The sequence below is a fragment of the Euleptes europaea genome, chromosome 5, assembly GCF_029931775.1.
Source record: "Euleptes europaea isolate rEulEur1 chromosome 5, rEulEur1.hap1, whole genome shotgun sequence".
NCBI classification, from domain to species: Eukaryota; Metazoa; Chordata; class Lepidosauria; order Squamata; family Sphaerodactylidae; genus Euleptes; species Euleptes europaea.
In genome coordinates, this window is record NC_079316.1 from 52324962 (window position 1) to 52352270 (window position 27309).

General features: G+C 46.1%; 1 protein-coding gene and 1 non-coding gene across 2 annotated transcripts; one reads left to right on the forward strand and one right to left on the reverse strand.

Moving 5' to 3' along the window:
* MMS19 (MMS19 homolog, cytosolic iron-sulfur assembly component) lies at positions 1-27309 on the forward strand. The gene is made up of 31 exons (XM_056849377.1): positions 1-114; positions 6674-6722; positions 10586-10686; positions 11957-12042; positions 12539-12613; positions 15221-15290; positions 15385-15513; positions 15867-15928; positions 16119-16205; positions 17011-17085; positions 17307-17384; positions 17668-17806; positions 18341-18495; positions 18702-18780; positions 18898-19023; positions 19343-19424; positions 21065-21162; positions 21494-21625; positions 22310-22465; positions 23169-23268; positions 23785-23887; positions 23992-24069; positions 24246-24372; positions 24543-24643; positions 25108-25164; positions 25246-25432; positions 25894-25976; positions 26381-26545; positions 26662-26721; positions 26893-26993; positions 27206-27309. The coding sequence occupies exons 1-31, from the start codon at positions 21-23 to the stop codon at positions 27231-27233; spliced, it is 3063 nt and encodes a 1020-aa protein (XP_056705355.1). The 5' UTR covers positions 1-20; the 3' UTR covers positions 27234-27309.
* On the reverse strand, positions 2794-2865 carry TRNAD-GUC (transfer RNA aspartic acid (anticodon GUC)). Its single transcript has one exon. It is a non-coding gene; the product is annotated as a tRNA-Asp (tRNA).

The window sequence follows — 27309 nt, forward strand, 5'->3', positions numbered from 1 at the left end:
CCCGCCGTTTTGAGATTATAATGGCGGCTGGAGGGGCTGACGTTGATGCGGACGCGCCTGGGTCCCCGCTGCAGCCTTGGGAGCGGGAAAGCGCGGCCCGAGAAGCGGCGGAAGGTACGGGCACGCGGAGGAAAGAGTGATGGAGCAGGCGACAGTCGCAGTGGGCTGGAGACGAGGCGGCCTGCGCCTGCAGCGGCTGGGGAACGAGGTGGGGCTGGCAGGGGAGGAGGTGGCGGCGCAAAGGCTCGTCGGGAGACGGATGGGGCGCGAGAGACGGGGAAACCGTAAGGAAGGCGGAGTCTAGAAAGCCATTGGAAGGTGGGGGCGGGGACTTGGGAGCAGGGATTGTCTGGGGCGGAAGGCTGGCTCAGGTTCGGAACGTGGTGCCAAGCGTCTCCCTGGAATACTGGCATGTAAAGCAATTAAAACCTTGGTGCATGTACAGAGTGCCTTTCCCTGTCCACAGGGTAATTGCACTATCCACACACGGCTGGGTTTGAGAATTTTTTTTAATTTTTATTGGTTTTTTAAAATCACAATAGTTTGCATCATTCAATAACGTTGTTATTGATAAACATTATTTTTCTTAACCATATGATATAAACATTATTTTTCTTAACCATATAACTAATTAATGCTAGTATTTCATTGACTTCCCCTCTCCCCTCCTCTATCTGTTTGCTAACTTAATTGTCCCCTTTGCATTTAAATTCTAATGCGTTATAATATATTTCTTATATCAATCTAATTACAATTCTTTTAATCTAAGACAATATCCTTAATAATATTTCTACTTCTCTCGTTTGAATTAGATCAAAATATAACCTTTAAGCCTTCAGCTGGGTTTGAGAAATTAACCGCGGCTAGTAACTTGTGTTTAAGCAGTGAGTGCAGGCACCTTGTTAGTGAAGTGAGATGTTGAAGGTGTGGTTTATAGCCTGAGCAATTAGGGGCAAGTTGGGGGGTTTCTTCCTCTAGATGGATTTAAAGACAATGAGCAAGAGTGACACTTAGGGTGGGTATGAAGCTGCTGTTGTGGTCTAGCTGCTAGCTAGAGATGAAAACTGAATGTGTGTTGCCCCAATGTCTGCTTCACCAGGATATGCTCAAAAGAGAACTGACATACACAAAATCAGTCCTTTACTTTCAATAAATTAATTCACTATTGCTTCTGTTCTGTACTCCAGTTCATGAATGCTATTTTGAACCTCACTTGCCTTTGATACTAAAAAAAGGAAAATCTACCTCTTAAACTTCATCTGAATAAAACAAGGTTAAAGAGCATTAAAGGGTAATTAACCTATATTTGTGTTCATCAGTGGTTTCCTTCATCTTGTAAGCCTGTATTTTCTCTGTTCTTTAAAACACTGTCCCATGTATTTCTCGAAGAGAGTTGCAGAATTACTCTAGGCTCAGATGACTATTTGTGGTATGCTGACCACTGATAAATTCATAATGGTTTGACTGCCAACTTTATGGAGTGATGTCCTGTTGCATCTAGCCATGCAGCAAGGTGAGCTTTTGCTGAGCTTCTCCTGCTACCTTATGCTTTCAGTTTCTGAGATCCTGCTAAGTCTTGTATTGCCAATGGATAGTCACAGCATCCAGTCACAATGTAAGGTGAGTTTTATTATTCGCCCAACAACAGATTGCATGAGTATGGTGAAACTCATCTCGCCATCTGGCCAGATATTATCAGCTCTCCTTGCAGGAGCAAGAACTCTTATTATGTCTGAAACAGTTGTTTGAACCCACTCTTAAAAGAGAGTCGGCAGCAGTAACTGGCATCTGGCTGTCTATTTAAACTATTAAAAGCTGCCTAAGTGAGCATCTTCATTTGGACTTGGAAACTAAGAGAAAACGCATTGTGATTCCGTGGGTTTGTTTCATAAATGTGTCTGTTCAGAGTGGTTCTGGACTTGACTCTGTACAAAAGCCCAGTTAGTAAAGATCAGCACTTGCAAAGATCATTTTAAATTTCTTTAGTGACTGAAAGCCCAATTCTAAGATCCCCCCCCAGCGCACCACTATGGCTCCACTAGTCTGTATCCTGTGTCTCCAGTGTAGAGGGGAAACGTGACAAAAACACCCCCAACAAGGTGCAACAGAATCCATAGCAACCACACCACCAGTCACCATTCACATAACTCTGCGGCAGGTAGACATCTGATGCACTCTGTCAATTATGCATTTTGCAGTGATGTAGGAGCTAGACTAGAACAAGAGAACTGGCAGCCCCACAACAGGACAGCTGGAAGTACGCTGGTCATTGCAGCTGTTGGTTGTGTGGTAGCCTCGGCAGATGGTTGGCAATGTATTGTGAATGAATCCTGGCCTCTCCCGCTGCTGGATGGCTGCCTGTAAAGAGTCCAAAGAACAGTAATGGGTAACATTCCACGCAGAACACCATTCTGTCACCAAGATGCCATGCCAGTGTCTTGCCCTTGCAAGTAGGAGACACAGGGAGCACAACTACTGTGCAGGATGGCTAGCAGCCTCTCTGCTGTGATCTGGGCTACTGCAGACCAAGAAGAAAAGTTGGTTTTTTATATCCCTCTTTTTCTCTATCTGTCAGGAGTCTCATAGCGGCTTACAATTGCCTTCCCTTCATCTCCCCACAACAGACACCTTCTGAGGTAGGCGGGGCTGAGAGAGTTGAACACATGAAGCTGGCTTATACTGAATCAAACCCTTGGTCCATCAAAGTCTGTATTGTCTACTCAGACCGGCAGTGGCTCTCCAGAGTCTCAGGCAAAGGTGTTTTGCATCACCTACTTGCCTAGTCTCTTTAACTGGAGATGCCAAGGATTGAACCTGGGACCTTCTGCATGACAAGCAGATGCTCTACCACTGAGCCACAGCCCCTCCCCTACCACCTAAGGGTCACCCAGCAGGCTTCATGTGGAGGAGTGAGGAATCAAACCTGGTTCTCCAGATTAGAGTCCACTGCTCCTAACCACTATGCCACGCTGGCTATACCACCAAGGTGCCTCTTGCATTGCAGAATCACAGCCTGAACAGTTCCACTACAAGAGATGGATAAAGGTTGGCTGAATGTAGGGTTACCCAGGTTTGGGGCGGCGCCTGAGGAGGGGAGGGGCTTCAATTCTATAGAGCCCAATTGCCAAAGCAGCCATTTTCTCCAGGTGAACTGATCTCTATCGGCTGGAGATCAGTTGTAATAGCAGGAGATCTTCGGCTAGTACCTGGTGGTTGGCAACCCTAGCTGAATGGTGCCGCTGTGTCCCACCATGTGGGAATCATCAAGGTAGAAGTGGAAACTGCAGACCTTGCAAGTGCACCATATAAAGACCTATGGAGCCCACTTGCTCTTTGCTACCACTTGCTGCTAGGGTTGCCAGTCGACCTGTTAGCCGACCTGTTAGCAACCCTATCTGCCAGCATGTTTTGCAAGGCTCCTGCATGTCTGTTTGCACGTATACATTGCTAGCAACTGTCAAGGGAAGGAGGGTTGATTGGGCAATGTACAGAGTAGGTACAGGGGAGTGGGAGAGTTATGGTTGCCACAGCTTAGGGCAGCCTACACTTCCTTACCTGTGGGTTGTGTTGTCCTTGCATCCCTAGTGGGAAATGTAGAGGCTTCCATCGGATGTTTGTGTCCTATCTTCCAATGTGTGTGAAAAGTGCCGTCAAGTCGCAGCTAACTTATGGCTACCCCTTTTGGGGTTTTCATGGCAAGAGACTAACAGAGGTGGTTTGCCAGTGCCTTCCTCTGCACAGCAACCCTCGTATTCCTTGGTGGTCTCCCATCCAAATACTAACCAGGCCTGACCCTGCTTAGCTTCTGAGAACTGACGAGATCAGGCTAGCCTGGGCCATCCAGGTCAAGGCCCTATCTTCCAATACGCAAGCATTACTTTCTGCCTTCTCCCTGAGCCTGTTCTGTTGCCCTGTGTTTCTGTACAGGGGACAACCTGCTTTGCTAATTGGGTGAGAAATATGCTGATCACAGTTATGTTCCTCTGAACTATTTAGTAGACTATACCCCTGAAAAGAAGAGAGGAAGGAGGTACAGTAGTGAGTAGTTATATGATGGAGTGCTCTTGTTACGTCTCTTCTCCCTTTCCGTTTAAATAAAAGCTTTCCATAGAAAGTACCATGTTTCCAAGAGGCATGCTAAGAAAACCCATCTTGCAAATCTTGTGCTTTTGAGAGCAAGGCAGTGATAAAATGAGTTATGATTGGATTGTTCATGATGCTCCTCTAGTTCCTTAACAGCTGGTTGTGCCAGGCTGATGGGTAGCTGAAGGGATTCTGTACTGTGCCGACTGCCATTCCTCCATCTGTTTATATTGTAAGTTGTCCTTTCAGGTGACAAAAGCTACTTCCTGCTTTCTCTTGGTTTCCTTCCTTTTCCCTGCATAGTATCCCCGCTTTGAACGAGGTAGATCTCAGTAATTGCTCAGCAGAGATTAGATTTTTGTGGCATTCTTCTGTTATACTGGGCATGTTTGTGCCCTTTAATTTTTTTTCTTGGCTTGCAATTTCTATACTTGAAGTTTTGGTCTATTAAGATTTTAAAAATCCAGATTACAGTGATTAAACTCACTTTTGGCATCAATATTTAATTTTAAAATATAAACAAATATTTCAGTGGTTCTGTAAATTAGGCTCTGGTGCAAAGTCAGTAAATGGATGTGAGTAGCATGATTAGGATGATTGTTTACCACTGTAAATGGAAAGTAGATTATTATGAAAATGTTGTCATTTGAGGGGGAGAGCCATTGCTTGCCTTGGATTTCCTGGTTTGCAAACAGTGATCGAAAAAGTGCAAGCCAATCCAATCTGATATGCATTTCTGCCTGCCTGGACCTGTGTTTTAGAGTTGGCATGGGCAGTGATTTGGTAAGCCGCTTTCCTCAACAACAATGCTAGCCTCAGGGAAGTAGCTAGTTGGAAGTTTGGTGAGTGACCTGTGAATTGTAGCTGTTTCTATTTATGCTCTAGGAAGTGAAGCAGCCGCAGCTTTTGTGGCTTCTGTGATCGTTAAGGAGTATTCAATACCGTACGTTGTTGATGCTTAGTTATTTGAATGCCTGATTGGACCATGGTGTACAGGTAAAGTGAGCTGCCTGGTATCTTGGAGACAGGGCAGAAAAATTAGTTGAAAGTCCTCAAGTCCCTGCATAGCTCACTCTTGTCATTTGACTCACCTTAGAAATAGCCATGAATTGCTTCCTGCATCAATGTTCATGTTCCTTCTTGCTTCCTTACGCTGTAAGTACTATCCCACCTGTCTTCTCCCTTCATAGCCTAGAGAGCTAGTCCTTTATCACTGTTTCCAGCCTTAAAGCGCCTGAAGAAGAGAGAGCAAGTTCAACTGCTGTTGTTATTGCTGCAGCACTTATTTTCTATGGCTAGAAGGAATGCCAAAGGGTATCGCAGTTAAGTGGCACATGAGCATGTGGACCCCCTTATTCTGAAGTCAGACACATTGGGTGTTTATGCATGGGTATGCCCCCTGTCTGACTCAGTTGTTCCTTGGAGTTATGCATGAGTTTTCTGTCCATTAGAGATGACCTCATGACCAGGCCTCGCAAATCCCAGGTCTTCCAGTTTCTGTAATAACCTGATTCTTCTATCTCCCCTGAGATCAGCCCGAGTGAAATCTCCATGCATAAGCCAAAGCGCACGACGGGAGTTGGGGTGTGTGTGATGTTTTTCTCACAATAAGTACTACAGCCAATTACAAAGCAGTGTTTAAAGGAGGGGCACAAATGCTTCCTGATTTTTTGTCTCCACCAGGAGTTTTTTTCTGAGCAAACATTCATATAAGAAAGGGTTTTAAAACAACATGGGTTTCTTCCCCTCTTCCTTTTAAAGAGCACCAGTTTTGAAATTGTTTTGTAAAATGACACTTGGGTTTCTGCAGGGGGGAAGATGGGAGTTGGACGTTTTTCTCACAGTAAGCACTGCAGCCAATTACAAAGCAGTGTTTTCAAGAGGCGGGGAGACACTTCTGGATTTGAGCTAGATGATGGTGCATAGCAAATTTTGGATTCACAACGGAAAAGTGTGGGTCGAGGGAGCATCAAACCCCAGGTAAAACTCGCGGGCATAAATGACCATTGGTCTATCCAGGTCAGTGTTGTCTTATATGATTGGCAGTGACTCTCCAGGGTCTCACATGGAGGTCTTTCATATCAGCTACTATCTGATCTTTTAACTGAAGATGCCAGGAATTGAACCTGGAATCTTCTGCATGCAAAGCAGTGCTCTTCCACTGAGCCACAGCCCTACCCCAGACAACTACAATAGGACTGCAGTACACAGGGGGTTGGACTAGATGGCCTGTATGGCCCCTTCCGACACTGTGGTTCTACTCTTTCTTGCCAGAGGCAGCTAACAATTAGGGGAGGAACAAATCAGTGTTTGCCTCTTGAGATTGCCTTGAGATAAATGCTTCTCAACTCATGATCATACGAAGCTTCCATCTACTGAGTTAGACTATTTGAGCCATGTAGCCAGTATTGTCTGCTCTCCGAGGTCTGAGGCAGAAGTCTGACTGAGCTGTGCAAGCAGAAGGGTGAGAAATTGCGTTGAACTTTAAGCGACATGTATTCCCATCTTTAAATGTTGTTCTAAGGACTGCTCCCAACTCTAGTGCACTAAGCTACAGTGCAGAGTTTCATCTTGCATCTTCTTTTTTTAGGAGTGAAAGCTGGGACCCGCACCATATTGGATGTTGTGGAATCCTTGGGGTAAGTGGAACTTTGTGTGGGATCCCAGCCAGTTCTAGGAAGGGTACGTGTGCCATTGCCCCAAGAGAGAAGTCCGTGCTTTGCTGTAAAGATCCATGTAAATAAAATGCTTTAGCAGTGGGAATGTGTTCCCTGTGGCTCTGAGCTTGTAAATGAAAATGTCATTTGAGTGCCCAGATGCTAATATGAATTTCAACTGGATTATATAATCCAAGACATTCTGTTATTTGCTCTGTAGAACTTCTCAGTATGTCCCTAATAGTCTGGGAGATGAGGGTGCCTCCATGGCCCACAGCAGCATATCCTTGATGATGAACATATTTGTCCTAGCTCCTCCCTTGAAGAGAGACTCCAGGATTGTTTGGAGGGATTGGCTGTGTTACATGGTGGAGCCCAGTATCTGGGCAGCTGAGAGCTCTGAGCCTGGAAGCCCCTGGTTCAAATGTACCAACGCAATGGCTTTTTTTGTCACAAGCAAGAGAATCACCTCTGGGGCTTGCTGTCCATTTTAAAATAACAAGGAATTAAGCACTAATGATAAAATAGGAGACTGAAGCCAGAATACTGTAATGATGAATTATACATCTCAGAAAAGGAGGAGAAACTGTGGCAGCAATTTGAAGCATTTCAACATGCTTGGGAGTATTCATAGCTATATTTTTTACTTTATCTAATACATTGGCCAGTTTTAAATCAGCGAGGAGGCAGATGAGTGACTGGAGCTGCCAAGGAAGCGACTGCTTTCTCAGTCTGCCTCCAACAGGAGCACTGTTATCACTCAAAACATATGTTGCTTCTTTCCCTCCTTCCATAAGAATGAAGAGCAACACTGAAGCCAGCACAACCAGAGTGAAGAAGAGTACTGCTCTGTGCCCAGGCCTAGACTGTAACAGACACTCTCTCTTCCTTCAAGGGAGCCTACGCATTATGAATCTCTGCCAGACACTCCTAATTTCTAGAGATGCTTATGACATTTTGAGGGTCTATATAACTGTAAATGTTTACTGGAGTAGAAGTTAGGTCAGGGTTCTTCTGGAAATATATTTCCTTGAACGCATACACAAAATGAAATAAATCTCTTCAAGACTCACTCTAGGAGTGTTGAAAGACATTTTTAATTGTTAAAGGGTTTTATGCATTGCAGAAAAGTGTTCTGATACTGCACAAAAGGGGCAAAAAAGCAAAACTAAACTTCAAGTGTAAATTTTTTTAAAATTCTGCCAATCAATGGTTAGTTTTGAAGGGGTTTGTTTTGTTTGATATATTGCAGAGAAATGCAATTGCACTATTCTGCTACATAACCCTCTCCCCATTGAAATACCTGCAGAAACAATCCCTTTCTGTGGCCCCTTTAGCATACAGAGGGTTAGTTTTGAAGGGCTTTTTTATGTGTTATGCTTCTATGGAAAGGCAACAAACAGAAGTTATTTCTTTTTAGGAAAGGTATTTATATTTTAAAACATATTTATAAAAGGAGGAATTTTTTTCGTGTGTTATATCCATGATCAGGTTCTGAAAATCTGTTTTCTTGTTGGAAAACTAGTGGAGTGGAATCCAAGTCATAATAGAGTCAAAGAGCAAAATTGAGGGGATCCTTGCATCTCAACTGTTGCTCCTCCAGTCCAATGTACAAGACTAAGAGAAATCACAAAAGCAGAGGGAGTGAATGAAATGCCTGAGTATGATGCCATTCTTAGCTGAGCATCAAGGGGTTCTTGTTGAGTGGCTGACTATAAGGATTAGTTTAGTTGTAAGGGTACAGAGGGTTAGTTTAGTTGTGGCTGATACCACAGATCAAGATGTTAGTGTTTATGAGTGAAGGTGAAAGTGACTGCTTTCCATCCATCACTCCAGTCATGCTTTTTTTGGAAAGAGGGATCTTGGGAATCTGCATTGGACTCCGTGGAACAGAAAACACAATTTCTGTTCTGCTGACTCTTTGTAAGATGCGTACTCCTGATCTTCCCCACCCTCTCTTGTTTGGCACGTGGGCAGGCAGCACCTGGGGAATAGCTGGCGGGATTATGACTTTTTATTTATCTGGAAAGAAGTCCTGTCAAACTTTGTGGGCTTACTTTGTGGGCAAACTCTGTGGGCTCTCTGAGTAAACATGCATAGACTGAAGCTCTTTGGGAAGGCAATCCTAAGCCGGTCTAGTAAGTATTCTACTCATGTCTGTTCAGTCAGGCATAGTCCCAGCAAAGTGTTCTTTTAGGATTTTACTGTAGGTGATGTTGAGCTAGTCATTCTCAGCCTTACCTACTTCACAGAGTTATTGTGAAGATGAAATACAGAAGGGAGAAAATGTACCCCCTCTTGAGTTCCCTGGAGAAAGGTCTGGATAAAAATGTACTAGATAGAATTATCCTGGCCGTAGCTAAGTACAGTGAAGGAGAAAGCTGGGGAGAGAAACTGGGATGGCTTTTTGGATGATGAAACTGTTACTGCATGTGATTTATCGTTGGGGGAAATGCATTGTCCTCATTATGGTGGAGTTCAAATTTCAAAAACCATTGCTTTATAGTGAGCAATACTAACAGCCCATTCCTGAGCTGAGGTGTACAGGGACGGCGGGGAAGAGGCACAGTAGTGCCTCTTCCAAAGCCGTTTCCCGTACGCCGTTAAACAACAACAAAAAACCCGTTTCGTAGCTTTTTTTTGTTTAACTGGGGCCTTTTGCCCCATAGGGAACAGCGAGGCTGTGGCTGCTAAAAAGCAGGTGCAGCACCGCCATTCCTGACGCCGGCATAAGTGGCCCGCCCCTGGAACACCCCCCTGCGCTGGCATGGCCTCTCCACCACGGAGAGGCCGCGCCGGCGGAGGGGGGAGGCGCAGTCCCGCGGCACTCGGCCGCTGCTGGGACTGGCCTCGCCACCGGCATGAATGTGTGTAATCGCGTGATTACACTCTTTTACGCTGGCGGCCAGATCATGCCGCCTCCAAAGAACTTTCAGCCCCATTCTCAGTAATGGGCTGTGAGCCTTGTTAATCATTGCTGAGTAAGCAGATTCCCATCTGTGCTCTTCCTGAAATCCTTCACAGAAAAGAAAAATTTTGAGCAGCTGATGCTCAGATACTGCATTTGGAGTGATCTTCACAGCTGGCTCATAAAAAAAATATGGTGTGTGCTTAACATTAGGTTGGAGGAAGTTCCTCCAGCCTAAGGAGTCTTCCTCCAACTTAAGTGGCTGTTCCTGCAATTCAAGAGCTACCTACATTGGAAGAAATCTCCTTTGGCTAGAAAAAGCCTTCAAACTTTGCTTTGTGGAGTGGTAGGGTGCATGCTACTGGTTGGCTATTAAACCAGATTCGTTACCAGGTTCAGTGTTTAAATCATGCACAAACAATGTCAACATATCTAATTCTCAGTGTAGGCCCCGTCAATACTTAAATCCAGAGATTACAGCCATGGACAGACAAGACAGATCTTTCTACAAACCTGACAAAAGCCCCAAGTTGCAGAAGCATCTGAAATCTTAAAAAAAGAAAGAAATTGGGAGAGTTCAGCACCCCAAATTTATAGAAGCAGCTTGAAGAAACAGATGCCCTGTGCAACTGGACCAGGCCTGGTGGCTGGCACTGAGCAGAGTTTCCCCAGGGAGAGGCTGCCAGGGGGAGAGAAAAAGGGAAAGTTGAAGACCGGAGCACATAAAGGTAATTTGGCTGGTTGGTGGGAAGGAGAGCAGGAAAAGAGGAGACACTGTGGAGGCTTTCAAGGAAGGGAAAGAGGAAATAGCAGGGGAGAAGAGATGAAACACCCCCCCACACACACACAACAAGTCCTTGCAGGTCCCCTGCTTGTTTTCTATTTTGTCTTTTCCATGTGTGGTCCATGAACTCTTTATGTTCTGTCTCCAACACAGATCCCTGCTTGAGAATGCAGACACTCGAATGCGTGCACGGGGCCTTCAGGTGCTCTCTGAAGTCCTGCTACAATGCTACTCCCTACTTCAAGAAAAAGAAGGTTGGGGCATATATGATGTCTTTACACTGGGCTGGTTCCTCATTCCTTGCAAGGCAGGGGGAGTGCCGCCTCAGGTCTCAGCCCTCAAAGGACTGCACCAAAGATGGTGGTTGGCATCTAGGGGCATTAGGCGGGTTTAATTCAGTAGCGAGACGGCCACTTGTCATACCATATGTAGTCAACTTAACAGAGTTGTGGCAGAGTCCGCTGAAAACCCTGATGTCTTTATAAAATTCTTCAGCTGTTGGTTACTTTAGCAGAGGCCTGTATTGGCTTTGGCAGTTCTGTTGAAAGAATCTCATTGGAGTGTTCTTCTGTTAATTTACATGGGTGATAAAAAGCAATTCTCTCTTTTAGGGGTGGGAGGTGGGGAAGAGGTTTAAGAAGAATCTTTGAAGAGGTCACAGTGACTGCTAGGGAGCTGTTTCGGTGGTAGTTTTTGACATTAAAAACATTACTTTGTTACTTTACCCTGCCTTCCTAATGGGAACCCAAAGTGGCTTATATCATTATCTTCCACTTTGTCCTCAGAACAACCCTGTGAAGAATATTAGGCTGAGAGTGTGACTCGCCCAAGCTCACTCAGCAATTTTTCCATGGCTGTGTGGAGGTTCAAACCTGGGTCTCCCAGATCCTAGTCTTGACATTCTAACCACTGCACCACACTGGCTCTGATGTGACCTTGCACAAGGTCTGGGGCAGCACAGAGAGGGAGAGCTTACCTGAATGGTATGACTGTCCTGTGCCACTGCAGCTTTTGCCCAAGATTCCTAGACATACATATAAGGCTAGCCTCAGTCCTGAAAGTTGCTCTCCTTGTTGGTGCCTGTCAGTGAGTGCTTTCTCAGAGGCTCCCCACTATACTGCATCCCACAGCTCTGTGCCAACACACTTATTGTTAATTTCCTGGCTCTTGAGTCCTGGGGACTGGTGATCAGAGGTGCCCTAAACTGACATCCTGGACTCAGCAATGTTCTATGTGATAAGTGGCCTTAAACGAGTTTGTAATTTTGCTTTCTGGAATGTCCAATTTCCGCCTTTCTTTGGTCATGGTGGTACCGAATGGACATTTAATCTGCCATGTATCAGGGAATTTTCTGTCTGAGCCAAGGAGGAAGAATATAGCTGGGCAGCTCATAGTGACCCAGTGTTGTCCACCATTCCTGCACAAATGCTGGGGCTGGTGGAGATGCCAACTTACGCCATACAAATTTCCATTTCTTGAGTGTCCTGTCCTACTATCCTATCTGATGATATTTGTCTGTTCCAGTGACCCACCTGGTCTTGTTCTTCGAGAACCGACTGAAAGATCATCATGCTGTCATTCCCTCTGTGCTGCAGGGACTCAAAGCTTTGGTAAGAATTTGTTTTCGTTGCCACACTTAATATACACTTAATACAGTGAAAGGCATGACAACTTGGAAGGTTACCATGTCCATTTGTCACCATGGTTGAGGTGCTGCCTTTTCTCCAAAGGTAGAAAAGCTTGAAGCAGTTCATTAATTGAAGGGCAGCAGATCAGCAGGTCTGCCTGATAATCAGTAAGAGAGGTAGTCAGAGAGTCTGATTCCAGTAACATAACGGTGGTGAAACTTGGTGAGATAGTGATCTCTTCTGACTGTCCCTGGGTCATGTGGCTCATCCTTCATAGTGCTTGCTTCCTTTTTCATGAGTGGAACATTGTCATGTTGCTGATTAGATAACTGACACATTGTGCCCATGGCACTGGGTGGTGAATTTAGTCCTTGTAGTTTACAAAGTAGCATTCAAGGATTCTAGGGGCAGCCACGTACAGCCATTTCCTTATATTAGTGGGCCCTAAATTTTTACTATGTTTCCTGTCTTTCTCTAGAGTATGTGTGCAGAATTGGCTCCAGGCCTGGCAGTGTCTGTTCTCAAAGCCATCTTTCAGGAGGTTCATGTCCAGGTGAGCTTGGGGGAGCCCTGTTGGTCTGTTGTTTAGTACCCTCATCTGTGCTTCAGTCTTCTTATTCCCACAGCAGCGTGTGAAGTTGGTTAATCTGGCTTTCTGCCTGCTGCTGCCTGCAATGTAGGACAGTAGGCATTTCCTTTCTTCGCTTGGACCTGCTCGTCCATGCTCACTCTGCAAGAAGAGGATTGGGGCATAGGGACAAGAACTGGTATTTGTAGGCTTTAGATCAGGGGTGTCAAACATAAGGTCCGTGGGCTGGATCTGGCCCCTTGAGAGCTCTTATCCAGCCTGCAAGCTAGCCAAAGTCGCCACCCTCCCCCCTGTCCCAATCTGATCTGGTGAGACATGGCCTGACGAAGTGACATTTATGTCATATCTGGCCCTTGTAACAAATGAGTTCGACTCCCCTGCTTTAGATGTTCTCCCCTGGCCTCTGGAATGTGTGAGAACAACACTAGGAAATCTGAGGTGCAAGTAACCTTGGATGCTCCCAGAACTTTGGGTTGGACTACCCCATTTCTTGAACTTTCTATTCCTTGACCCCCACAGCAGAGGTTCTTTGTTTATAACCTCTTTCCCTCGTGAACTGCACTTCTGTTTTGCTTCCCCTGGCAGGGAACAATAGTGTGATCTTAAGAAAGTTGCAAAAAGAACAACTAGGAAATTATCATCCGTTTAATTTGACATCAATTCCAGGCAAGATTTTAGAACAGGTTATTAAGGGGTATGTTTGTGAACATTTGGAGAGACATGGTGTGATTGTTAATCTCAGCACAGCTTTCTTAGGAATAAGTCATGTCAGACCAAATAGATCTGTCTTTGATAGAGTTACTAGTTTGGTGGATCAGCGGAATGCTGTGAATGTGGTCTGTTTATATTTTAGTAAAGTGTTTGACATGGTGCCCCATGATGTTCTTTTTGAGAAGTTGGTGAGATACAGACTAGACCCCATTACTGTTAGGTGGGTTAAGTCCTGGTTGGTAGATCGTACTCACTGTTTAGCATCTTTATAAATGACTTAGATGAGGGAGTTCAGAATGTGCTCATCGAGTTTGCGGATGATACTAAACTGGGTGGAGTAGTTAATACGTGGAGGGTGGTTTCAGAGGGTAGGTGTGTTGGTCTGCAGTAGAAGAGCCAGATTCGAGTCCAGTAGTACTTTACAGATCAACAAAACTTCCCTTTGATTCCTTGGATCTTGTGCAACAGATCTCTCTTTCTTTTACTTTAGCAACGCTAAGAATTTCATCAGTCATCCATCGAGGCTTTTCATTTATTTATTCATTTGTGTGTGTTAAGTGCCATCAAGTCGCTTCCGACTCATGGCGACCCTATGAATGAAAGTCCTCCAAAATGTCCTATCTTTGACAGCCTTGCTCAGATTTATTTATTCATTTACACTTTCGTTTATTTATTTCATTTACTCTTTTTCTTCATTGATTATATCTCTGGTTTCAGCCCATGGTTCTTCCGGTTCCCATTGACTTGAAAGTAATGCATATCTGTTCTTTATATGACCTTTAATCTCTTCAGGAATGTTGTTTATATTGTATTTTGGCACTATGAATGTTTGATGTTTTTCTTCAGGTTTTTTCTAATTTTTTGATAGTAATAATTCATGCTCTGTACCACAGTCATCTGCTGGTATTGTTTTAGAAGAGAGAATAGAGGTTCTTTATCTTTTGCTTCTAATTATGTAATCTTATTTGGTTTCTGTACTGGCCATCTGATGATTTCCTTGTATACAGCCATCTATTTAGTTGCCTGAAATGTGTTCACAGTGAACAAATAGAATTCTGTGAAGACAACAATGAGATTTTCTGCTTCATTTCATGTTTCTAGCCTAAATCTTCCAACAGTATTTGATTCTGCTTTGTTTTCCACTCTTGTATTCTAGTCTTATCAGCACTTCTTGTTTAGATGTGAGATGGGTTTCTTTCTGGACATTTTTTTTTGCCGTCAGGTCACAGCTGGCTTGTGCTGGCCCAGTGGGATTTTCATGGCAAGCAAGTTTAGAAGTGGTCTGTCATTGTTTGACTCTGCCTCACGACCCTGCCATTCCTTGGTGGCCTCCCTTTCCAGTACTGACCAGGGCTGACCCTGCTTAGCTTAGTTGTTTCTGATAGAGAAGGTGTGACTGTGTTCACTTTCTCTGAACCTTGGGGAGCTAAATCTGAAACTCCTTATGCATGTAGTGGTGTGTACAAGTTATGAAGTGAAATAATTTTTGTCCTACATTCAAATCATAACTATACAAATTTTGGGTTTTATGCGGGATAGTAAGAGATTTGAAGCTTCTCTTATCGAGAGCAAAAATAAAAGCAGGGAGGGGATGTTATGGCATGATGAGGAGTTCTGGTCTTCTACAAGTCAGAGCTGTGTTCATGCACACATGTGCATGCTCATTTGTGTGTATAGAAATTTGAACTAATTTTTATCTTGATCACCTTTCTGCCAAATGGGTACTTAGGCAATGTATAAAAATATGAATGAAATTACAAAATACAAGCAACACAAAAAGCCTTAATATAAATTTCTAAAGCACAAAGAAAGTGTGCCTGTGTTAATGGCCTATTCCTCATCCATGTGCTTATCTTCTAGTCTCTGCTGCAGTTAGATCGCCATACAGTCTACAGCCTCATCACTAATTTCATGAGCGGCCGAGAGGCAGGTGAGGGGGACCGCTGTGGGAAGGGGTTGAGTTGGAAGCAGAGGTGAATTCTGAACACCTTGAGTTTTCTACATCTGCTGCTTCCTCCCCACAGAGCTGAAGAGTCTGGGTGCTGATTTCACCTTCGGCTTCATCCAGGTGATGGATGGGGAGAAGGACCCTCGCAATCTGTTAGTGGCCTTTCAGATAGTGCGAGACATCATCGTCAAGGGCTATGTGCTCGGTAGGTGGCTTACTGGGCTAGCTGACTAAGGGAGAGCCCTGAGTGGCCAGCGGTCAATTGGTCAGGCTCCTTGCCCTTGCTTGTCGAGTGTAAGATGGGGGAGTGGGGGTGGAAGGGCAGATCTTGAGTGTGAAACACCTGCGGAGGCATCTGGCACAAGAACTGCTTTCAAGCCTCTGGACCAATTCTCTCACTCAAATCATGGGCTGTCATAAGAGTAGCACCAAATGGGCTGCAGATGAATAAGCCGGGTCATACAGCTTCTCAGCCTCTACTCTGTGGTTTAGTTTGAATTTGTAGTATGCACCTTCTGCTCATCCTGAGGACTCACACTGCTGCCTTCTGCCTTTCAGGGCCCTTTGTAGAGGAGCTGTTTGAGGTGACATCCTGCTACTTCCCTATCGACTTTATTCCTGTGAGTGAGTTCATCTGGTGCTGTCACCTTTCCTTCTAGTCATCCCTCCCTGCTGATCTATAGCTGTTGAGCAAAATGACTGGTGATGCTTGGGATTGAGGGTATCCGTGGTGAGATTTATTCAGCAAAACACATCCTGTAACAGGAAGGCTTTTATGAGGAGAGTTTTCAATCTCTGATTCTGTTTCAGCCTCCGAATGATCCTCATGGAATCCAGAGAGAGGACTTGATTGCCAGCCTGCGGGCAGTGCTAACCTCCACCCCTGCTTTTGCTGAGGTAGGACAGTTGTATAGGATTGATGAGGCCTATTCTTCACATCTGTCTCATTCCCTTGTGGGTTTGCTCTGGCCTTTCTGCTGTGAGCCAGTTGTCCTTTAACAGGGCTGACTTTTATGCAGCTGTGGAGTGTAGAGATAGTGTGGTGTAGTGGTCAGACAAGAACCTGGGAGACCTGAAAATCCCCACTCAGCCATGAAGCGCACTGGGTGTCCATGGGCCAATCAGTTTCACTCTGCCTAATGTAAAAGGTTGTTAGGAGAACCATGAATACTGCCTTGAACTCTTGGAGGAAGCATGGAATAAAAGGTGTAGGGTATTATGTTCGTAAGTTGGTTTCCGTGGACTCTATTCAGCATCTATCAAAAGAAGAAGGTGCAGGTTTATATAATAACTTGGGTATTTTCACAAACTGGGAAGATGTCATTGCTGACCACAATGTATATACAGCAAAGAACAGGTATATTGTAGAGATAATTCCTCTTTTGTGACTGGAGTCAGCTCCTTGGAAAATGCAGCTATCAAACCTTGCAAGTTTTTGGGCAGAGGTGTGATTAATGTTTTTTTAAACCACATTTTAAAAACCATTTGGGATTCTTTAAAAGTTCCATAAACTACATAAAAGTGCTTTGTGAGTAGGTACATGTCCTCCCTTCCCAGTGGATTACAGTGAAGACTGGAAGTTATGGTATTACCCCTTGATGTAGGTTGCATATGGTGCCTGTTTGGGGGGGGTGTTTCTGGTCTTCTGGGATATTTTTAACGATAAAGTACAGTGAAGTTTCCATCTCCTCCCCCACCTCAGTTTCTGCTTCCACTTCTCATTGAGAAAATGGATTCTGATGTACAAAGTGCGAAGATGGACTCCCTACAGACACTGGTAAGAGCCCTACTCAAACATACCAAGCACCATATCTGGAGTCAGGAACTGGGTTGTCTTGCTTCTGCAGCTTTCCTCGGCCAAGCGTGCAGGGTTTTTTTTTTTCTTCCCCTGCTTCAGTGTTGGCTTATCCTTCATGGAAATTCAAAGTCTGAGGTCTGTGCTAGCCACTGTACCTTCACTGGCCATTGACCCCCTTCCTCTCTAACCTTTTCTTACAGAATGCTGTCTGCATGATCTATGGGCAGAAAGAGCTGAAGGATTTTCTCCCTAGCCTCTGGTCATCCTTGCGCAGAGAGGTGAGAGGAATGAGTTGTGTATGCGAGGTGGGGTGGGCTTTGTTTTATGGGAAGGTGCATGTAGCCTTTGTTCCTGCTCTTTGTCTAGAAATGTACTCAAAGGGCCATTTCACCATGGCGGTGTACAGTGGAGTAACTGTGTTTATGGGATACAGTTTGCTTCCTAAGGACCTGCTGGAATAATAGTTGAGTTCTGGAGTTGCACTCTCGGCCTAGTTTATATACAGGGCAAACTCTTTGAGTAGAGGGCTGATTCTCCTCCCTTCCCTTCCCCTTGGGCCAGGTGTTCCAGACAGCAAGCGAGAAGATTGAAACAGAGGGTCTGTCTGCTTTGCGTGCTCTGTCAGCATGTCTGTCCCGCTCAGTGCTCAGCTCAGATGATGAAGACCTTCTGGACTCCTTCCTCAGAGGCATTCTGAAGGGTAACTACAACAAGAACAGTATACCTTTCAACAAGAGATGGTTTGGCATAGTGGTTAGAGTGTTGGGATAGGGTATGGGAGAACAGGCTTGAATCTTTGCTCTGCCATGGAAGTGTGCTGGGGGACATTAGACCAGTCAAGAGTCTTCCAGACAAGAGTCCTAACCTACCTTGCAAGGTGGTGGTTGTGAAGATAAAATGGACGAGGGGAGGACAATGTTCTAAGCTGCTTTGCATCTGCATTTACACAGACGACAGCCATGTGAAAGACACTCCATTCACAAAATTCTGTTCGGAGGAAATGGCAACCGTGTAGGGGAAGGAGACATCTGCCCTCCAGCTTTAAAGGAAGGGGTGGAAATTGCTCCTGCAGTTAAATTGGGGAAGAAGGAACAAAGAATAAGTTATCTGCTAAGCTTTGAAACTCTGAAGATGGACAGCATCCTGTTGAAGAAAAATTGCTTCTTGGTGGATTTTAGTGGGGGGCGTGGGGCTTCTGTTGTCTCTCTCATACAAACTCTTTTGCCTGCTTCAGATTGCAGGCACCACCTGTGTGAGCCTGACATGAAGCTGGTGTGGCCAAGCGCAAAGCTCCTGCAGGCAGCCGCAGGGGGTTCCTTGCGGGCCTATTACCAGATCGCAAGCAGTGTATTTCCGTTACTGGTGGAGCAGTACAATAAGCATTTGCAGGTAAGTGCTGGAGTGGAGAGTCACGGTGGTGGAACTGGGAAGCCCCAGTTGCAGGTTAGGGAAAAATTGGTTGTGGCTTCTGCTACAGCTGCCTTTGGGGTTTGCTTTGGCTTGTGGCCTACATAGGACTGTGGCCTTGAACCATGCCTCTTCTTCCACGCCCTTGACCGCTCTAATCCAGCCTGTGTCTTCTTGATCTCTTGTAGAGTAACCAGCGTAGGACAATCTTGGAGGTGCTGCTTGGTTTCTTGGAGCTGCGGCAAAAGTGGGGTCCTGAGGAAGAAGGTGCGAGTTGGCTTCCTGATACATCTGCACTGGTGACTTGTAACTTTTAGCATCATGTTAGTTCCCAGGACTCTGAGGCCCATTAACACTGCCGGCTTCTCTCTCCATCTCTTCCAGACAAGAGTCCCCTGCTTTGCGCCAAAGATGCTCTGTGCTCCATGGTGTTCTCGGCACTTGTTGAGGCTAGCGTGCAGCTGCAGTTGGTTGGGATCCGAGCTTTGACCTTTTTAGGATTATTACAAGGTCTGTAGCTCTCTGTAGGTTGAGTGGTTCCCCCAGGAAGCGTTATGTATCACTAAAAGATTTATCTTCTGGCGTGTTTCTGGCTTACTAATGTGTTAGATCCTTGCGGTGTGCAGTCTGGCATGTTCTACTGCATGTATATAGCCAGACAATTGGCTTTCAAGCAGTGGGTGCTCTTCCTGTTTTATGTTATGCTGGCTGGACTATAGGGGCATGTCACAGATTACAGGAGGTGGTGTACAATAGAGCAAGGCAGAAAAAGCAGTGCTCTATTGCACGGGCAAGGAAAGAAACATGGGTTCGGGCTCTTCTGTTGCAGGGCTCCTGGACTTCCCGGATGTGGATAGACTTGTGGACAGCCTGGCACGGTTCATCCTTCATGAGGAAGATTCCCAGACCAGGTGAAAGGGAGGGGCAAAGCTGGGCCTAGCGCTGTGTTCAGGGGGAACGGCAGGTGTTTGAACTTTTCAGAATTGTCTTGGGATGGATTCCTTCATTAACAACTGTAGTGTTCTGTTAATTTTTAAAATATCAACAGCAAATTGCAATGTCTCTTATATTGTTCCTTATTGATGAGGGTTTAGGCTGTCAGGGTCACTTCCAAGGTGGTTATGAGTATATAAAATTAGATTGTGTGTTGTATCTCTGTGATTGTTTGTAAGCTTGCCTGGCATGTGAAATGGAACTTGCTGTTAAAATGAGCACACAAATCCAACATCTACATTCTCTTTCTAAATAAGAATGCTAACACATTCAAACTAGCATTACTGTCAAGGACAACAAAGTCAGTGATTCTGTGTATTTGCACCTTCCTAAACTGTTTATTCTTTGTTTCCAACTTTTGTTCCTTAAGGTACAGTTGGTGCTATGGTTTGTGCATGCTGGTTGTCTCAGACTCCAACCAAAGTGGTTAAATAGCATTTATGGTGCATCACCATACAGACTCCACAGCACTTTCTCAATCACTCTGTTGCTCAGAATTTTAACCCGTCTCTAGGTTGTTGTGCCTGACCTGGATGGCCCAGGCTAGCCTGATCTCCTCAGATCTCAGAAGCTAAGCAGGGTCGGTCCTGGTTAGTATTTGGATGGGAGACCACCAAGGAATACCAGGGTTGCTGTGCAGAGGAAGGCACTGGCAAACCACCTCTGTTAGTCTCTTGCCTTGAAAACCCCCCAAAAAGGGGTCGCCATAAGTCGGCTGCGACTTGACGGCACTTTACACACACACAGGTTGTTGCAAGTTGGCTCCTTGTGACATCATCTGCACGTTCCACACTGATGCTGAGCTAAAGCTCCTGTTCAGCCCTTGACATGTAGGGTGCCCAAACCTGGTAGTCATAGGACAGCTCCCAAACAGATTTGGTGACACCTTTTTCTAATCTCTGGTGGTGGGAGCATATAGTCTCCCCCTCACCCCTCGGACTAGTTCCCTGATGAACTCAGCTGGAATGAGCACAGAAAAGCATACCTAATCATTGCCTAATCCATCCTCTTGTCCAAAAATTACTTGTGTGCACTGAATTTAGTCAAGTATTTATTACAACACACAGTATTAGTTTTCAAAAATTGAGATTTTCATGGATCACATTTCAGTAAAATTGACTTTCTGTGTAAAGATAAGAGAGGGCAGAGAATTGAAAAGCAGGGTTTTTTTCTTCTTCTGTACTTATAGACCACATTTAGTCACAAGAGCTCCTGTGGCAGTTTACAATAAAAACAAGTTACAATTAAAACGAATTAGTTACATTGAAAGGAGGCAGCACATTTGGCTTACCTGTGTGTTGTTTAGCCCTTCTCCTCAGCCCTCTAATTTCATACAACCTTGGTCACTGCTTGTTATGTTTTGCAATGATGAAACATATCATATAATACCTTATGCTTTCTTTCTTGTGATGGGGAAGCCCAATAAATTGTGGGGGGTTTTTTAGCTTTTATAATTCGACCTCTTTTGAAAGAGCTGCTTTCTTTGGCAGCGAGTGTTTGGCTCCAGCTGTTTCTTCCAAGCTCTTTTACCTTTTTGCCTTCCTCTCAATCCCTTTAGCTTGGCTGCCATGGAGGCTGCAGGCACCCTGACTCCCTTCTACCCAGAGGCCTTCAGCAGGTGCTTGGTTCAGAAGCTCTCAGAGGGTCTGCAGGCAGGTACGGCATGCTTGTTGAGTGGGTTTGGCGGAGGTAGTCAGGGTTCCTCCACTGCATCACCATACTAAGCATGTGTGAAGAAATGCTTGGTGTCTGCTGTAGTGAGTGCAGGGGCTAACTGCACTGTGGCTTTCACCTGCATCTCTGTGGGATCTCTCTGATTGTGGTTTGAAGCATATGAAGTAAATCTAATGGGCAGACTACGTTTTGGTCTACAGCTGGCATTCCTCACATCTGTGCTCCGGATGGGATGACAGTGGCACTTTGCTGGTCTGTTCCTTCAGACAAATGCTTTGCTTGGCTGCTGTGTTCTATGTGCTGCCTGTTTCAGAATTACAGGAGGACAGCGCTGAATTCCAGCAGGACCGTTGCCTGCAGGCCTTAGCAGCAGTGTCCACCCACCCAAGAATAATGAAGGAGACCGTTCCAATTCTCCTCCAGCATCTCCAGAAGGTGGAGAAAGGTAACACAAGAATTGTATGGGGCAAATATTGAGCAACCCTGGTCATTGTTTCCTAATGGAGAAGGGTAATAGGGATGGAATATGGGATGGCTTAGAGCTGTGTCAGAGAAATTTACATGTACAGTTCCTTTCTCAGGGCAGGGACCTGGACTCTAACCTGTAGGTCCCTTCCGGCTCCATAACTTTCTAATTTCTAAATAGCCTGTGAAAGATCGGCAAAGTTTGTTACTGCAAAGTCTGGGTTGGTATGACCTTTGGCTATCCTAGTCATAGCCTACCTCTCAGCAGACATTGGTGCTACAATGTCTTTGAAATTCTTAAGTGGCCATGAAGATTGTATATTGGTAACTTCATATTCTTAAGAATTGGCAATCACTACATAGAATGCCTCTTCATACTGTGATTTGTTCGTTTAGGGTGGGCGTTTTTAACGTTTTTAAACTTGAATGGCTCAGGCTAGCCTGATCTCACCAGATCTTGGAAGGTAATCAGGGTTGGCCCTTGCTAGTACTTGGATGGGAAGACCACCAAGGAAGTCCAGGGTCGCAGTACAGAGGCAGGCAATGGCAAACCACCTCTGAATGTTTCTTGCCTTGAAAACCCCATGAGGGGTCACCATAAGTCAGCTGCAACTTGATGGCCCTTTACACACAAACATTTTTAATGCATTATTTTAATTTGCAGGCAGCACGCAGGCAGGTCTCCACTCTGTGGTGTCCGTGTGCCAGAGTCTGAAGCAGGTGGCATTGCAGTGCCAGCAAAATGCTCAGAATTATTGGTACTTTCATCAGGCTGTGGTGCCCTGCTTGATGGGCTTAGCCGTGCAGGCTGCTATGCAAGGTAAGGCCAATGGGTGGGCAGAGACGTGGGCTTTGGATCCCACAGTCAGTTTCCACTAATGGAAGGGAGGGGAGTGCTATTAAATTCTCACTGCAGACCCTTGTGCTGTTCCTGGGAGACCCCAGTCACCCAGAGAGCAGTATTTTGGGGAGCAGGACATCCTGGTTAGTTGTCAGAAATGCCTTCCATTAGTGAGGATTTACCACATTACATTCCCTGAATCAGTCCATGCTTACAGCCTGAGTCGGTGGGTTGAGTGTGTTGTGTTTTATACTTCAGAGCCCAGAGTGCAAAGGAGGGACCTAACGTGATCTAAATCCATTCTTCCTGGCATCCCATGTTGGCTCTTATACCTCATTGCTGCCCTACAAAGTAGGGCTTTCCCCAGCTGGGGTCACGTTCCAGGGCACAGTGTCTCTGCTGCAGTTGAGCTCAAGGAGAAGGGTTGTAGCTCAGAGGCAGAACATCTGGTTGGCATGTAGAAGGATCCTGGTCCAGTCCCTGACATCTCCAGTTGAAAGGCTTAGTAGGTGATCTTGAAGACCTCTACCTGAGGTCCAGCTGCCAGTCAGAGTAGACAGAACCAACCTTGATAGACCCATGGACTGATTTGGCAGATGGCAGGCCACCCCTCAAGGAAAGTGATGAGATACCCAAATGCATCCTCCTCCTGACTCATCTATTTTTCTCTGACCGCTTTCAGAAAACACCCACACAATGCTGAGCAAAGTGCTGCTGAAGGAGGAAGCCTTATCCGCCATGGCGCTGGTCATCAGCGCTGCTTGTATGTACTTAAGTCCAGAGTGAGTATTGGCTGCAGTAAAGGGCTCTTTTTGTATCCATCCCATCTCCTGATGGACCAGTGTGTGTAACTCCATGTCCCAGTTTCTCTGCTTTTCTGGTCAGGCACTGCTGGCCAGCTTGATGTGAGTTACTGGGGTTAGGATGGGTGCTAAGCGTGGTGTAGTGGTTAAGAGCAGCCAACTTTAATCTGGAGATCCAGGTTTGATTCCCCAGTCCTCCACATGAGCAGAAGACTCTAATCTGGTGAACTGGGTTGGGTTCCATACTCCTACATATGAAGCCTGCTGGGTGACCTTGGGCTAGTCACAGTTCTCTCAGGACCCTCTCAGCCTCACCTACCTCGGTGTCTGTTGTGGGGAGGGGAAGGGAAGGTGATAGTAAGCCACTTTGAGACTCCTTAAAAGTAGAGAAAAAGTGGGGTATAAAAAACAACTCTTCTGCTGGGAGTCTCTCTCTTTTTTTCCTGTATGCTTGTTCTGCTGAGGCAATATCCTTCCTGTTTTTGTCCATGCCAGGCTGGCTGCCCAGAGTGTCTCCAAAGTGGTGCCCCTGTTCCTAGATGGAGAGCTCTCCTTCCTTCCTGAAAACAGCTTTCCCAGCACCTTCCAGCCCTTCCAGGTGAGTGGGATGACTGGAGGCACCAATTCTGCTGTTCATGGGAGAATGTGGCCTGCTTCTTCAGGGTGGCCTCAGTAGGGAAAATAACGGTGTTTCCTCCACAGGATGGGCAGTGCCCGGTTCAGACCCAGAAAAAACTCGTCACTCTGCTCATGGCTTTTGTGTGCTCCTTGCCAAGAAACGTAAGTGCCAGGAGTTGGGGAAGGGGGTGCTGCATGGCGGAGAGAAGCCAGAGATGGCCGATGCGCATTGTGCCTGAAGCCATGAGCCTTCAGATGGTACAATTCTCCACCGCCTGGCTTGCAGGACTGCCATTCATCTCCTCGCCTTTCCCACCTAAGCTCTGGTTTCCCTGCAGGTGGCCATTCCTCAGCAGGACCGATTACTGCGGGAGCTGCTAGCCTTGAGCTGCTACTCTGACTGTCCTTTCACCGCCACAGCCGCTGCCAAATGTTTTGCAGGCTTGGTTAACAAGCACCCAGCAGGTAACCAGCGGGTGTGACCGCCCGTGTCCTAATGATGGGGTGGGAGGTAAGGCAAGGGCTGTGATGGAGGGGAAACTCCAGAGCTATGCTGTGCTGGGTTGATGCCCTCCCTGGCTTATAGGGGGTTGCAGAGGAACACCCATCAGTCACTTTGCCTCTGCCCTTCTTAGGGCCTCAGTTGGATGAGCTCTTGGGAGCAGCCATGGACAAGTTGGAGGAAGGCCTGAGCGAGTGTCCCCACAGAAGCCAGGCTCTCACACTGCTGCTGTGGGTAAGGTCTCCACCATTTGGCCGCCTTCTCCCTGCTGCTAGGGGAAAAAAGGGGGGGTGAGAAACCTCTGATAAGAGACAGAAGGGGGGGATGTGCAAAGCACCAGAGGTTACAAGGCATTTATCTAATCACTTGTAACTGCTCCAAATTTTTTACGAAATAATAGTAACAACAAAGATTCAAATAAATTCCAAAACACACATTATAGAATACAAATAATGAGCAAACGCAAAAAAGCAAAAGTGTTAATAATGTAACAAAACCACAATAGTGACAGGTTTGCCAGCTAGTATCCCGTTTTGATATCCTTCTTCAGACTGTAACCTTGAAATTCAACAACAAACAGGAATCTGGAGTGGCTACAAGTGATTAGATAAATGCCTTGTAACCTCTGGTGTGTTGCACATTTTTTTCTGTCTCTCTGCTGCTAGGACAGAACTGAGCATACTTCTCTCTTTCGGCAGGTGAGCAAGGCTCTGTTGTTGCGCTATCACCCCCTGACCACACACCTGACCGACAAGGTGAGCTGAGGGAATGGAGATCTGATCTCCCTGCTCACACCTCTCAGCTCACCTGATGAGCCCCCTTCTCTTTTCCTACAGCTGCTCATGCTCCTGGGGAATCCAGTCCTTGGTCCGGCAGTGGGCAATGGATTTGCCTTGCTTATGGCCGACTCTCCAGATGTGCTGGGCAAGAGTTGCCATGCTGACGTGCGCCTCATGTTCCGCCAGCGCTTCTTCACAGAGTGTGTGCCACAGCTGGTGCAAGGCTTTCACACGGCTGCCCCTGGTGAGGACTTCCCCCGTTGCCTTTCCTTATCAAATTAGAGAGAAAGCTGTTAGTGTTAAATATTCAAAATGGCCTGATGTGGTCAGAACACTAAATCTTGCAGCTGCAGAATTTGTGAACTTCTAGTGTGACATTCCAACCTGATTTTCTTGCCTTTATTTATGTCCTGGTTTTCTCCCCACGGGGACCAAAAGCAGCATTTACAGAAAAATACAATACAGACAAAGCAGGGCTTCTCTTTCTTCCTCTGCTGGCAGATCTTCCTCCCCACTGTAGGCTGTGCCCCTTCAGCTTGTGCCCAAGGGCACATCTAGGACTCTTAATACCTGTGATATTCAGCTGCTGCTGAATCAAAAGAATGCAGGCAAGTTCCAGGTGTGTGCCTAGCCTCTGTGTCAAACCGCTCTTGGCAGGGTCTCCCATGCGCTTGCAGGAGTTGAGTGTCTGTCTGTCCTTCCCAGGTGTGAAAGCAAATTACTTGAAAGGCCTCTCTCATATACTCAACCACCTGCCCAAGCCAGTACTGGTGACCGAGCTGCCTACAGTAAGTGGGGCTAATGTGGGGGGGGGGGGGCAGGGCCAAGGAATTTTTGTCTGTGATGAGTTCTGTAGCTACATGGGTGTCCCACCTTTTCTTTACTGAGAGCTACCACTGAGTAAAGAAAAATAGTCCCGCCAGCATGTTACCAAGTTTTGTTCTGTCCTAGAAATGGGGCATGGACAAGAAACAGCACCAGAAATGAAATTACCACCACACAACAAAATCCTATGGAGAAAAGGTTTAAGAAATAAGTATAGATTAGATCATTTTATCTTTATTGTGGGATGCATGAGCAATTCTGTAGCTACCGTTCATTCATGAGCTACATGTTTGAGACCCCCCCCCCCGGTGTAGGGGGAGAATTGGGGTGTCCCCACCACCTCGTTTTACTTTCCTTATCTCCACAGTTGCTCCCCCTGTTGCTGGAAGCCCTGTCGTGTCCTGACCATGTGATCCAGCTCTCAACTTTGCACTGTCTACAGCCACTGTTGCTCGATGCGCCCCTGGTTGTGAGCCTGCACATTGATACCCTTGTGGGCAAGTTCCTTGGCCTGACAGACAGCCCAGCTATGGTAAGTCCCGGGTGGCTGCTCCCTATTGTGCCGTCACACAGTCTCCTTTTCCACCTTGAAGGAGGGCTACTAGAGCTTGAAAGTGTAACTAATGGCTTTTTCTTTTTGTGTTGCAGGCAATTCGTATTGCTGCACTTCAGTGCCTCCATGCCCTTGCTTCTTTGCCCACACCAGTGGTAAGTGCTAAGGGGGATAACATGCTGGTTCCTCTCCCTGGGTGGTGCATTCTTCTGTGTGTAGGGCTTGCGCTACCTAAATCGGCTTCTGTCTTGTTGTCGTCACTTGGAGTGCATTGAGGAGGCAGGAGACGTTGTAGGAGCCTCATTAATACTTCTATTTACGGCCAGGTGATCCCCTACAAGCCACGGGTGATCCGAGCACTGGCTAAACCTTTGGATGACAAGAAGCGGCTGGTACGGAAAGAAGCGGTGACTGCACGAGGAGAATGGTGAGAGCTTGGGGGACAGCAGAGGCATTACCTCTTTAAAATGCCAGCATGGCTTAGTTTCCCTGTAGCGTAGAGGTGGACTAAATGTACAATGTAGGTGTGATGATGTGTGTGCAAGAATCCTGCAGAAGCAAAGAGGGTTGGATTAATGATCTGGGGTTCACGACTAGCCTGCTGTTGACTGATCCCAGTGATGTATTCTTTCTCTGCAGGTTTCTTCTCGGGACCCCTGGCAGGTGAAGGCTTGCACTGCCAGTACTGACTGACAATCTTGCTCGCCCCCACTTCCCCTGTTAAGCCATTGGCCTTGATTTCA